The 13368-nt window shown below is 42.2% G+C and overlaps 1 protein-coding gene across 10 annotated transcripts in view; it reads left to right on the top strand.

The window, feature by feature from the left end:
* The window catches only part of LOC112981614 (protocadherin-15), a 1192166-nt gene that overhangs the window by 1162781 nt on the left and 16017 nt on the right, over positions 1 to 13368 (top strand). For all 10 annotated transcript variants that reach the window (XM_064513568.1, XM_064513569.1, XM_064513570.1 and 7 more), the window contains 3 exons: positions 876 to 1052; positions 7564 to 7782; positions 10886 to 10996. In XM_064513568.1, coding sequence (XP_064369638.1) covers positions 876 to 1052; positions 7564 to 7782; positions 10886 to 10996 — 507 coding nt within the window. The remainder of the gene's footprint in view (positions 1 to 875; positions 1053 to 7563; positions 7783 to 10885; positions 10997 to 13368) is intronic.

The raw sequence follows: 13368 nt of genomic DNA, 5'->3' as shown, positions 1-13368 counted from the left end.
AATTTTCCGTAAATTCCCTATATCTCAGTGTCAGGTATGATTGCTGTCTGCAGGAACTTCTCAGGTGCTCAGTGAAGACTTTCCCCCCATTGAACTGCTGCTTAAGCAGTCATGCTGTAGACATTTCGACTTGGCATAGGCGCGAGTACTTCTGCTTCTTTGTTTGGAGGGAGGTTCTGCACATGCCCTTTCCCCCTTCTCTTTGGAAAAAGAGTAGAGTTGTTTTGGTCTATTGTTATTACGCCCTTGTTATCTCGGGCATAGCTGCCTGTAAATTCTATTAACCTATCTTTCTTCTGCTTGTATAACTTGTGCAATTTATTATATTTTTTTCCTGGGGTAAACCTGTCGGCTCGATATTCCAACTTTCTTACGGCTGTAAAACTTGCTCATGCCTTTCGGAGTAGCAGGTGTTCTGGCACCTGATATGTTGTGCTTTATTGGAGGCCCAGGTGAAATATCCCACGGAAAAGGGTTGAAGTTGTTTCTGTGTGTGAGGATTTATTATATGCACCCTGTGTAAAGCTGGAACTGAAGGGTTCTGAAGTCATATAACTTGTATAAGAGGATGACAGTTTTTATTCGTAAAATACAGTTGGTATTTCCCAAGAGCCATTTAAAACTCAACTGATGTCATAAATACAAAGAGTTAGACTTAAGGACACCATTTCTGATGACCTCCCCTAACATTGCCAAGCTTTTCCCAAAAGCAGAGCATTTAAGAGGTTATATTAGACTGGAGATTTCATAAAAAGTGCTCTGAAGGTTACCTTCTAAACCAGAGCTTTTGTCTATTAGCGTCTAGTGCAGACCGTTGTCAGTCTTGATTAGTGGAAAGAAATCACTGTAGCTTTCTGGCTCCATCTCATTTTTAGGATTTTGGAACGCTACGTCCAAGACCAGATTCCTGGTGCAACGGTAGTGGTGGAATCGATTGGCGCGCGGAGGTTCGGGGATGGATACTCTGAGGAGGATTATACCAAGTCTGACCTGATGGTCTACGCGATCGACCCTCAAACAAACAGAGCTATAATGAGGAATGAACTTTTTAAGTAAGTATCTTATTTGTCACTCTTTCTGTACTTCTAATGACTCTCTTGAAGCCTGTTTGTTTCTGTTAGCAAGTGATTCCATGCAACAGGATAAGATAAATCTGTTGAAGCAGTTGGCACGTGACACCTGTGTCTACACTGCCTGCAGTTCGGGTCGTTACTCCTTCCTAGTTTCAGTCCCATCTCTTGAACTGAATGGCCCCAGCACGTATGTGGTTCAGACCTCGTCACTTGTGAGGGGGTTGCAATACATTTGGCGCATGCTGGAGAGAAGCTTCCCATTCAGATTGCTCTGAAGTAATTTATTTTCAGCATGCCAAAATGGCTCTGTGATCAGCTCATGGTAAGGGGAGACGACTGGAGGCTTAGCTTCAAAACCACACTTCTGCTTCCAAGGAGAATGCTTTTGCAGACATAACCATTGACTGTTCACTTCCCAAAAATTTGATTATTTTCACAACCCACTGTGCCACCTCACTGCCCCATTATTAAAGTGGAAAATGTGAGGTTTGCAGGTGAGTCTTGCCGTGCAAAGACCGACCCCTAATTCTGCGACTGTATTTAGCTGCTGGAGTGCGCTGGCAGCTGGCTCTGGTGCTCCATTCATGGACCTTCAGGCTTCTGCGGTTTCTGTTTGGGGTATAAATCTTTGTCCTTTTCCTGTGAAAACCAAAGAGGGAAGGCGAAGAGGAGCTTAGCTCTCAGTCTGAAGCCCAGGCATCGGGCATGACCAGGGTGTACATCCGCATGCAGGAAATCAGTAGTGCTCACAGGTCCCATAGTCCAGGCATAACCTCAGTGGGCCGAGGAGACAAATATGCATAGGGACATCCCACCAGCTGTTAGAGATGAGGAACAGTAGTAGATGGACCACTTACATTCACAATATGACACTGTTTAGTCTTCTCAGTCTACTTCCAAGTTAGCAGTTAGGCTAGTCATGACTAGTGGAGAGCAGGTTGTGAGAAAAAATTAGGATCTCAACCCATTCGGCTGTCAGTGCATCAACACAGTTGTAGAATCATTTTGTCAGAAACTCTATTTCTGGCTTTTGATGTCCTGCACACTTATCAAAACAGGAAAGATGCTAATCAAACCCTTCTAAAGCAGTTGCTATCTGTTAGTTTTCTGCATGCGTCTCACCTTTGTGGTTGCTTTTTATCTTGGTGAAGGCTAGACCAGACTGTTCAACAATGGCATAAAGCAGCATGTTGGTCAGCAGCCTAAAAAGCAAATGGCTGCAAGCCATCTCAGTGGACTGTGATTGAAAAAGGGCTTGTTCTCCAGAGCTCTTAATTTAGTACGGATGAATTATAGCAGAGTAGAGCTCTGCATATATTCAGAGTTTATAGGTTGGAAAAGATCACTGTGATCAGTCTGCCCTGGTCTAATAAAGACCATAGGGATTCCCAGAATTAATTCTGCTTTAAGCATGTCTTTCAGCAAAATAACTGCTCAAGAAAATCCAACAACAGACAACCAATTACAACCTTTGTATAGTTATTCCAATGGTAATTTATTCTTTCTGTTGAAAATTAGCCTTATTTTCTTTCTTTAATGTCCATATTCCATCAGTGATTCTTACTGTAACTTTGGGTGCTGGATTGAAGCACTCGCTTGGTGCCTTGAATTTCTAGTTCATATCAAGGCCTAAACTTATGCTCAAACCATACTCTTCATTTTTTTTCTTGAGAACTGCCTTGAGCTCTTCACTCTGAGATACATTATTTTAAGTCATTTAATCACTTACGGTTTTCTCTGAACCCTCTCTTCATTTTTGGTAGCGATTTGTCCCATTTGTTAGTTTTCTGCTTCTGCAGCCTGTAAATTCATTGAAGTCTGCGTTTTCTTCCAGTCATAGATAGAAGCTAAGAGCCGAGGCCAAGGTGGGATCTCATTAGAAATACTCTGTTCAGATCTTGTTCACCATTTGCAGGTCCTAGTATTGAGCTAGCTCTGTGGTCCAGTTAATATATGCCAAAGTGGAGAGAGGAAAGTAGAAAGCAATGAACAGCTTTGAAGCAGCTGGGTTACATAGAGTGACTGGGTAAGACTGAAAAATTCATTTCAAAGCTCATATATTGTATGCACAAACACTATGCATACCGGCAGAGGCAAACGATATGAAAAGGCTATATAAGAAGGAAAATACTGGTTTTGCATCCCTTTATACTTTTTCTGCAGTTGATACAGGTCTGCTGGGGAAGCGCTGAAAGTTTCAGTTGCAGCACTTTGGTCTTCTGTAGAAGAACCCTGCGTCTTTGTAGGTACAACTCTGCGGTATGTGTTTAACATAGCTGACCTACCCAGGAGAGAGGAGACTTGCAGCCCATGTGCGTGGAGCGTGCCGGTGGGATCTAAGGCATCCTGGATGCACCACGCTCACTGCATGAGCAGCGTGCAGAAAATGCAAGCGTAATCTACCCTGAGGAAATGCAGGCCAAGACAGGGAAGCCTTAAATATCACTGAATTGTTCACCTCTGCTTTCCTTGGCTTTTTTCATCCACTGTGGATGGTCTTTAATTGTTAGTGCTCTCAAGGTCAAAAGGACATTATCAGGCGATATGCACAGCTTCAGGAAACTTAAGTGGCCATAATGACGGTTGGAAATCTTTTGCTGCTCACTTTGGAAAGCATTTCGCAAATCTCTTACCATTGGTATATGAAAATGAACTAGTATCTATGCATATGGGCAGTCAGCTCTTTTAGGCCCATAACAAGGATCTTTTTGTGATGCAGACTCTCTTTGTGGACAGAAAATGAGGCCCTCTTCGTATTGGCGCGCTTTGAAAATATAGGAGTGTCTTTTTAGGGAGGTTTGTAAAATACACAGAAAAGAATAGCGATAGGTTAAAAGGCAGGGGTTTTCTTTTTTAAATGTGAAGGGAAGGTTATTCGTTTTCCAGGTTTGAAAATGTATAGGGTAATATCAGCTTAGAAGCAACCTCATTAGGATGCTTCGTGTGCCTGCATGCTTGGCTTTTTTTTTTTTCTTTGCTTTTTCAAAAGCTTTTAAAAATTTAAATCAGCAAAATCCTGGGGAATGCTCTCCTGGCTTTGGGGTAGAGGTGAGTAAGTGTCAGCTTAGAAGGGGAGAAGTGAAGTGAGAGTTTTATAACTTGAAATCTGAAGTTAACAATTTTAGCTCATGAGCAGGTGAACCTCAAGAGATTTAGCTTGGCTCAGGCACTTACCCAAATCTGAAAAACAAAAAAAAAAAAAAAAGGCATTCCTTCTGCAACCCTCTTTGCTGGAGTTTTAATCTTTAGAGGACTGGCTCGACCCTCTTGCTGCCCTGGTCACAAGAGGCAACAGTAACGGTTGTCCTCGCCCTGGAAAGAGATTGCCAAGAATCACAGCTATCCTTCTGTCAGCCAGGAGCCGGCTCAGGATCCTAGCAGAGAAGAGATTAATAGGAGATAATTTCGTTTAATAAACTGAATATGATGGGGGAGAGGAGGGCAAGTCAGGAAGTCAGAGACAGAGCCCACGGTTTATGAAACTCGATCAGCAAAAAGGAATAGAAATGGGTTTGACCAAAGTATTTTCCAGGCATTCAAAAACTTGGCAGCGCATACAGAAGGGGGAACAGCATGAATGGCTCATGTTTAGCCCATGAGTTCAACCTGTGGAGCAGAGCCAGGAGAGAGGGAGGTATCGCCAGCGGCTCGACCCACATGGTGCTGGCAGCCAGGCATGGGCACAAGTTAAAACGGCCCCAAAGCTGCTGAGCTTCAACCCGAGTTGGCTTGGATGGGACAGCCGAGACAGGTAGTGCCCATCAGAATCCAAGGCAAGTCACTCTCGCGACCACCCACGAGGCTGCATTTCTCCGTTCCTAGAAGTAAACCCCATTAAACCCAAACGGTGTCCAATCTTTTGCTGTAGCTAGCGTTTGAAGCTCCCGTAATCACCTCTGGGAAGCCTCGGGCAGAAACTGGATACGGTTTTGGCAAATCCAGTACATCAGGTCATGTCCTACAGTAGCTTCTTAATAGGTGCAAGGAAATATGGTGTGCTGTGGTTGTGCCGGACTTGACGCGGTTGTGCTCAATGACAGCACATGCACAGAACTCACCGTGGGTCCCTTCTGAAGTGGCTGCCTGATGTCCAAAACTTCCTCCCAAATGGCCTGATTCCCTGTTGGAGCAGAAAACACTGCTTCTGATTTAGAAATCTTGGGCATACAGCAGCCCTGACTGTGGTATCTCTTGAGATGCTGACTTTCACTTATCTTCTTCTTTGTAAGACTGATATGCAGTCAGAGGTTCATGCTTCTCCTTAGGACATTTGTGACTGTTCACATGACATCTTTATTAACCAGGGATCTGTCTGGTTGCGCCAACAAATGTGTCTGAACAGTAACTGTGCTTAGTTAGTTCCTCCTTCTACCCCAAACCCTCTCTCAAAACAAAAACCAAAACATTGGGGTCACTTAGATAATATTGTAGACTAAAAACATCAGCCTTTTTTTTTTTATTTTTTATGTGGAAGAGGGTTTGGTTTACTGGAGCATAAAAAACAGTTGCATCCAGAAAATTTCTCTTGTATATATTAAGTGGAAAGCATCCTCCATTAAAAAATACATATATAAAAAATGTGCTTATGCAGTCTGAGTCTTTTGCACAATGTGTCATGTTTCGTCATGGAGAAAATGTGCATGGTTGAGTTATGAACCTGTTAAAATAGGGTTTGTCAAGGAAATGCTAGCAGAATTTTAACTGCGAGATTGTTAAAATCTTGCAGAGATTTAATGCTGTCCTAGCTGGATGCTCTCTAACGCCAGCTCAGAGGACATCCAGCATGCGCCAGTGACATCTAGCGTGCAGCAAAAGGATTAGAGCTTCGTTTATACTCCACTTACATTTTGCAAGCCATCATTGCAGATCTTTAAGTTGTGAAAAGGGATTTTTGCTCAATTACCCAGAAAATGTTTTGTGGAAGAAATGAAAGACTTAGTTGTGAATATTAGTAGAGCATAGTAATGCAGAAGAGAAAATACCTGTGAGGGGATCTTCTGCTATAACCAAGAACCTGCAGGACCCTCCTCCCTCCCTACGGGTGCCTCTCCCTTTGCTCTTTACGGCTAGAGCCTATTACTTGGCACTGCCACACAGACAGCCCTCACGTTAAAACTGATCCAAGAACGTTTTTTCTGCTTTGGAAATGAAAGCTTTGGCCAAAATATTTTGTCAGGAAAATTAAATATTCTCACAAAGCAAGCTGCTGTAGCAAAAATATTGCTTCTTACCAAAAAGTAGTCCAACAGGAAGTTTGCAGTCACGTGGATTGTATAGGGAATAAGATAATTTGGTTAGGCTGCTTCTTTTTTCAGGGAATGTTTCATTCCTTTGCTTGGTGAGGATGTTGTTTAAGTCCTAATCTAAGGTGATGCAGTAGATATGCACTTAAATGGAAGGTGGACATTACTGTAGGTTGCAAGCAGTGACAACAGCATATGGTTTCTGATTAGTTTATACCCTAGGTCTTATGTTGGATCTGGTTCTGTCTTGACAGTGTGCCTCGTGGGCCAGTTTACCAGTCGTAATTACCAGTAGTAATTCTTTTCCTTGCTCCCATCCTTTTGTGTCTCTCGGTGATCTTGCTGCAGGTTGCACCTTAAAAATTGCTACGATGGAGGGGATGCTATCACTGAAGGCAGTGAGCAAGCTCCCTCGGCACTATGCCAAACCATGTTTGAAAAGGCACATGCTTCTGATGTTCGCTGTCATTGGAGAAGAGTCCATCTGATCACGGTCCCTCTGTGTTTTCCTCTTGCCACCAAACAGTCTTGTCCAACAGAGAGGAGTCTTACTCAAATAATTCAATACATAGTACCAACATTGCTGTCTGTTAAATCAGTAGAGATATGGAGGCTAACTAAACAGAGCAGAAGCAAGAACAGGGTTTGGAATTGATGCAGTGGAAGGATGGGGGGTTAAAAGCATAATTTTCCTGAGTCTCTTTCTAATGTTGAAAGGAAGGTCATCGGGGACAAACTGTAGACCATGTCTCCAGCTGAAAAATTTCCCAAAGAAGCTGAGAAAAGCCCTCTAAGAATTACTCCATTTTATAGTAGCATCAAGCTGATCCTTAGGTTGGAGCAGCCTTTAGCAGTGTGTGCAGGAGGGTTAGTTAATCCTCTGCAACAGAGCACCGAAGGCAAACGCCGGACGAAAGCCAGCTTGCCACGCTGCTCTTCCTTCGGTGCTCCTCAGGGAGGTGGGCTGGCCTACCCGCAGCGCAGCATCGTCCATGGCACAGAGAACTTTTTGCAGAAATGAGAATAAACTTGAGTTCACCTCTCCTTTTTAGTGTTTAAACCGTGTGCTAGCATTAAATACATCAGAGTGATCTTTGACATGGGGAGTATGAGGAATTTCTAATATTCTAAAGCACTTGAAGAAGAGGTATGTGCTTTATCAGAGTATAGCTATTAACCTGACCATACAGTAATTCAAGCAGAGTTAATGAACTTGGTTGTAATCATTCTCTTTTGCGACGTTGAAGGTTCCTGGATGGCAAACTGCTAGATATCAACAAAGAGTTTCAGCCGTACCTGGGCCAAGGGGGACGCATCCTGGAGATCCGCACCCCAGACGTGGTAGCGAATGTCAAGAAGCAGGCACAAGCCGTAGGCTACACGGAAGGTGCATTACTTGCTCTGGCTGTCATAATCATCCTTTGCTGTATGCCAGCTATTTTAATAGTTATGGTCAGCTACAGACAGTAAGTACTCCTACTCCTTTTTGTGATAGCAACATCGCTGTAGAGATGCTACATTGGAAAGTGTTCTTGTATTGCCGGTTTACATGCAGGAAAATATCTTTAACGTCCATCTCGTTGTGATATGTAGTCAGTACTCGGTGGGGGCTGTGTACGTGAAGAGAAAATGCACAGGAGGTGCATGTTTTTGCGTTTTCCAAATTTATGAGGCAGTGACTGTTCTGGGTTATGTGCTAAAATGCAAGACGTTTGAAATGCAAGTATAGATTCGGATATGAATTCCATGCCAAAAAAAATGTTGCTGTTTCAGTAGAAGAGTCAAAAATCACGTTGTGCAGCTCAGACAAAGTAAGAGGACTCAACTTGTTTTCTTGAAATCCTGAAATAGTTATATTTTTTCCCTTATCTGTATGCTTCTTAATTCTAAGCATTTCATAAAGAATTGATTTTAGCTATTTTAGGTCTATCCATAACAGGCTACACAGATCAAGCAGAACAAACCCGCTTGATATTTCCAGTCACCTTTCATAGACTCAAGAGGCTTAAGTAATGGTGCTAATGCCCTAATTAAAGGATCTAACAGGTTCCTCTGAACCAAGCCGTTTCAGGTTCATTCATAGCATCTATGCACTTGGACTTCAAGACTGTATATATATTATTTGATATCCCCTCACGAAAGACTTCTGATTTCATGAGCATACCCTGAGCACTCTAAGCATTATAAATCATTATGAACCAAGGAGGAGCTCACGTGCATGTGTTGTAATGGAGCACTTACAAGCCGAATATTGCCATAGGTGCAAAACGGTATGATATTCCAGGCGCAATTTCCCCTGCCTGCACTGCAAGTAGGAGTGAGTAGAGTCCTATTGTACTTGTCATTTAAAAGGCATTTCACTGCACGGGAAAATAGTAGCTTGCCCAAGAGCCCTCTACTTAGCCACATCAGAAGAATACCCAAACATAGCCATTTTTTGATGGTGAATGCTCGTGTCAGTGGATTATGTTTGCATTCCAATTTCTCCAAACACCTCTTCACCTCTGTTGGTGCACCATTAGGTCAAAAAATATCATTGATCTCTTTTAAGAGTTTTCAGGGATCTGCCTAGCTTCGTTCCATCAAAAATCACATTTTTGTTCTCTGGAAGTATCGCTTGGAATTGGATTTATAGCAGACCACTGTGAATGAACTATGCTTTTGTGAAAAAAAAGTATCAGCAAAAAGGACCACAGAAAGCAAAAGGAATGTCGGTGCTAATAAACACCAAAAGCTGTCGTGAGCCATATGGAAAATTGGTCTGTTTTTGCATTACAGTCTTGTGCTCCTTTTCAAAAGGAGCTTCAGTATTTTTCCCGATACCAATCTTGACAAGCTAGGTGCACGAGTTTGCCCCTGTGTGTAGAGATTATAGCCGAATAAATGTAGTCGTCTTACTCACTGCACTTATAATGGAACTGTTAAGATTTTTTCGCTATTAAAACTTTTTATGTGGGGTAGGTACATTTTTTCAGTGCTTTCCAGACTGCTGATCAGGTTAAGATCCAGTGAATTAATTTTACTTATTACTCTTTGTAAAAATGGTAGTTAAATTAAATGAGTTTTCTTTTCAGTATGAAATTATCAGCGTCAAAGTGCAGCTCAGAGCCTACATTTATGGCTTGTAAACAAGTCAGAAACATTCATTATTCTTTTCCACTAAAGAGCGCCTTTGAAATACACTAGCCAGCACAACCCCAGAAGCTAAGCGTAAATAATGTATTATTTATTAATCACAGAAAGCTGGCATCTCCTAAATAGGAACCAAAAATAATTCACCTTCACAGTGAAAGACATTTTCTATAGTGTTCTCTAAGTGTGTTAAAATGAGAAACAGTTATAAAAATCCGCCCCTAATACTCTACCTGTTAAATACGTCTAGGTATATTCACGTTTGCATGTCTTACTCAAGGTGTGTGGGTGGCGGGGAGCGGTTTCTGTAAGCATAAGGCAGTTTTTCCTGCTGTTATTCATGTTGAAGTTGGCTGCAAAATTGGTTCAAGAGTATCACAAGCAAGCAGCTAAATACTGTTCAGTCCTGGAAATTACAACCCTTTAAGCATACTGTTAATTCTGTAATTTTATGTGTGCAATAATTAAGCAGCCTCTAGTTTATTACTGCTGTTAGGTTCGGTGCTCAGGACCGTTGTTGCAACTGGAATGCATTTAACCTTCCTTTTTATCTCTCTGTCTTTTTTTTGCATAACAAAACAGATTCAAAGAGTAAGTATCGACTTCCAGCTTTGTTTCTTGCCTAGGAATGCTGACAGCTGACCAGTCTTTCATTTTAAGAAGAAAGGCTATTTGTAGTGCAAAAAGAAGTTGCTTCCTATGCTCCAGCTTGTTCCTATCGCCTTGTAGGGCTCAGTTTTTAAAAGTCACTTTCACAACTACTTTGTGCATTTTCTTACTGTATGCTAACAGGCGAGAGATCTCGGGATGCAGAACATAGCCTGTTTCCTACAGAGGAAACGTAGTAGTATTTTAGCACGTATAGTATCCCCCAAGCAACCAAGAGCACCTCGGGGCGCAGACGCTTCCGTAGGGGAAGGGTCAGGTAGCGACCACGGTCACAAATGAAACCAGATGGACAGAGCTGTCATGTCGCCTTGGTTTTGTTTTCTAGCTAGAAAATAGAAATTTCTTTGTGACGGTGAATTTGCACCTGGGGAAAAAAAAAATTCTTTAAAAAAAAAAAAAAAAGCCTTCCCATTGGAAAATTGTTCTTTAAGGCAGAAATTTTCTGTGAAACTCAAACTCCCAATCAGTGCAGTGTATAGCTGCTAGCACGTGCATTTTTCCTGGGAAATGCAGCACGTGGCAGCGATATACAGCTGGTCGGGGGGTTTCTACCCAGCATAGAGTGCTGGGAGTCGGCAGAGAAAGAGCAAATAGCAGAGTGCTGAAAAGCCAGAAAAAAAATCCTCATGTTCTTAACTTTTCTTTTGAAGAAGGCAAAAGACAGGAACATTTTGAAAACTGCATGAAAGAATGCAAAAAGAGAAAGTATTGCGCCTCGGCTTACACTGGCCACGGACCATTTCTAATGTGCATTTCTCCTTCCCGAAGGCGCCAGGCTGAATGCGCGAAGACCGCGCGCATCCAGATGGCCCTGCCAGCGGGCAAACCGACGAGCACTGCCGCCAACAACCTCTACGAAGAGCTCGGCGACAGCACCATGTAAGTATTCCTCATGCTAGTGGAGCCGAAACATCTGTGGCCCACGCCACGGTTCACTTTCTGCGGAGGTATCGCTCCCTCCGGTCCGGGTCGGAAAGGGCTTTTCTTTGTGACGGGATGTTTCACCAGCCGCTTGAGCTTCTCGCTCCAACTCCAGCCCCATTGCAGCAAAAGCAAAGGGGATAGAAAAAGAAATTCAGCCTGCTCCCGGGGGTTTCCCTTAGCGCGCAGGCGAATCTTAGCAGGTTTGAAGGTGGCCAAAAACATGGCATGACCAGGATGTGGTGGTTATGCTCTGCTTTGATGCCTTCTCTAGAGCAGCAGCCTACGGCAGGCTGCTGCTGCCAGGACGAGCTGCTCCCAAACCGCCCATTTGCTCTAGTATGAAACGCTCTCCGGGTCAAGAGGTTTTTTTTGTTGTTTTAAATTTGAAACCATTTGGATATTGAAATTAAACCTAAAGGAACTCTAAAACCAGGAAAAGCACTGGTAGTTCAATGAATACATCTTTTACCTATCATATGCTCATAAAATATTAATATTGCAAAGCTGCCTACCTTTTCATGCTTCTGTGAATCTGAAGTTTATGGACTCCAACAACAATTTAACTCTCAGTATGAGAATATTGCAGCGGAGAATAGTCAATTAATTTATACCATACTGGGGGTTTTTGCTTATAAGCGCGCCACGCTTGTTCGTCTGTGTTTATGTTTTAAAACCAAGCAACACTAAGGAGCATAACATTCATAATACGTTTGGAGGTGGAGGGAGAGAGAGAGAGAGATGTCTTGGTGATGCTGAGGATTGCTTGGCTTCTGCTCAGTCATTATTTATTTTGCTCAGGGAGCTGAAGTTTTGCAGATTGAGTTTACAACGTGTTAAGGAGGCATGGCAAAGCGCATCCCTGCCGCTCTCTTAGCCGTCTGAACACAATCTCTGCATTGCAATCATTTGCCTTGAGTTTTTGTACGGGGGGAGCTCTGCGTTCATCACTGAAGCAAGAGTAGCTTCCAAATCCTCATTTTCCTCCCATGCCTTTGGAAATGATACTGCTTGGGTGGGAAGGGAGGAAAACAGAATGTTTCCCGGGAACACATAGTAGTGTTTTGGGTATGAGCACTTCTGGTTGTGAACTGCGTGGGATCCTGCAGGTACGCTTGCAAGTACAGTGAAATACCTTGCTGGGTAAAATTCCTGTTTCTTTTGCATTGGACTAAATTCCTACTGAAGTTAATGAATGACTTCTAGTTTTCTTAGAAGTTATATAAAGCTGATTATCAGTGGGAAGCAGGTGTCCTGTTGGATGAATCCGCATTCTCTAATGAATGTCTTCTGCTAAACCCAGAACAAGCCTCATTGTGCTGGCTTGGTATCTGCAAAGATATTTTTTAGTACTGCAAGCTATAGGTGCAAATTCACATATATGCAATATTGACTTTGAAGAATGACTGCTTAGATCTTTCACCATTTTGACTGGAAATACAGTTTTCACCCACCAAGAAAGATGCCATACTTGGAATATATTCTCCCAGATGTCACTGCATACGGCTGTTATCCATCACTGATCAAACACCTGTCAGTAAAAATCCTTTAAAAATAAATGAACATCCTTTAGGACTTTAATGAAAAACAATAGGCTTATTAAATTAATAGGCTTATACAAATAGTTATGAATTATCAAAGTTTTTCTGACAATTATTTGATTTTTAAGGCATTAGTATACCTCACAAAATTATTGTTTGGGAAATGCCTTTTTTAACATTGTGAATGTTGGTAGACTATTACCTGTCTTGAGTTATCCTAAGACAGTCATCTTTCATTTGCAGTGCTGCCTTGTGTCTTGTTTTCTTAATTTGGTGTTTATAGCAAATGAAATGGAATGAAGCTTCTTTGTTTTAAATCTGCCTTGTCTCATAATTTTCGTTTCTCTCTGTCTTTGGATACATAGGCATCAGTAAGTAAGCTCATTTCATTGTCTTAATATTTGTAGCTAATAGAAGCACTAGCTAATTTTCCTTCCCTTACTTTCCATTGAACCTCGCCATCTGAAACTCATCTTTTATTTCTCCATTGATCCAGTACAGGAAAGACATTTACTGGGAAGTTTCAATATTCGTACGCCTCTTTTCCCTTTGGCAGAAAGGAGAGATGCAGTATGACTGCTGAACTTGAACGGTATTATTTCTAAGGCCCGGTAGTCCCAATACCTAGAAAGCAACTTGGGGGTACATGCATACACAGAGGTTTGCTTTCCGTTCGTTGAACTAAGAATTTGTAACTGGGTGCGAGCAAAATCTTTCCTGTCTGCTCTTTATAATTCCTTATAAGGCAGGCCGTCTTCTTTCCACTTGCAGATAAACGGCTTCAAATTG

The sequence above is a fragment of the Dromaius novaehollandiae genome, chromosome 6 (assembly GCF_036370855.1).
Source record: "Dromaius novaehollandiae isolate bDroNov1 chromosome 6, bDroNov1.hap1, whole genome shotgun sequence".
In the NCBI taxonomy this organism is placed as follows: Eukaryota; Metazoa; Chordata; class Aves; order Casuariiformes; family Dromaiidae; genus Dromaius; species Dromaius novaehollandiae.
Note: the sequence above shows the minus strand (reverse complement) of the source record. Positions and strands in the feature narration are given on the sequence as shown.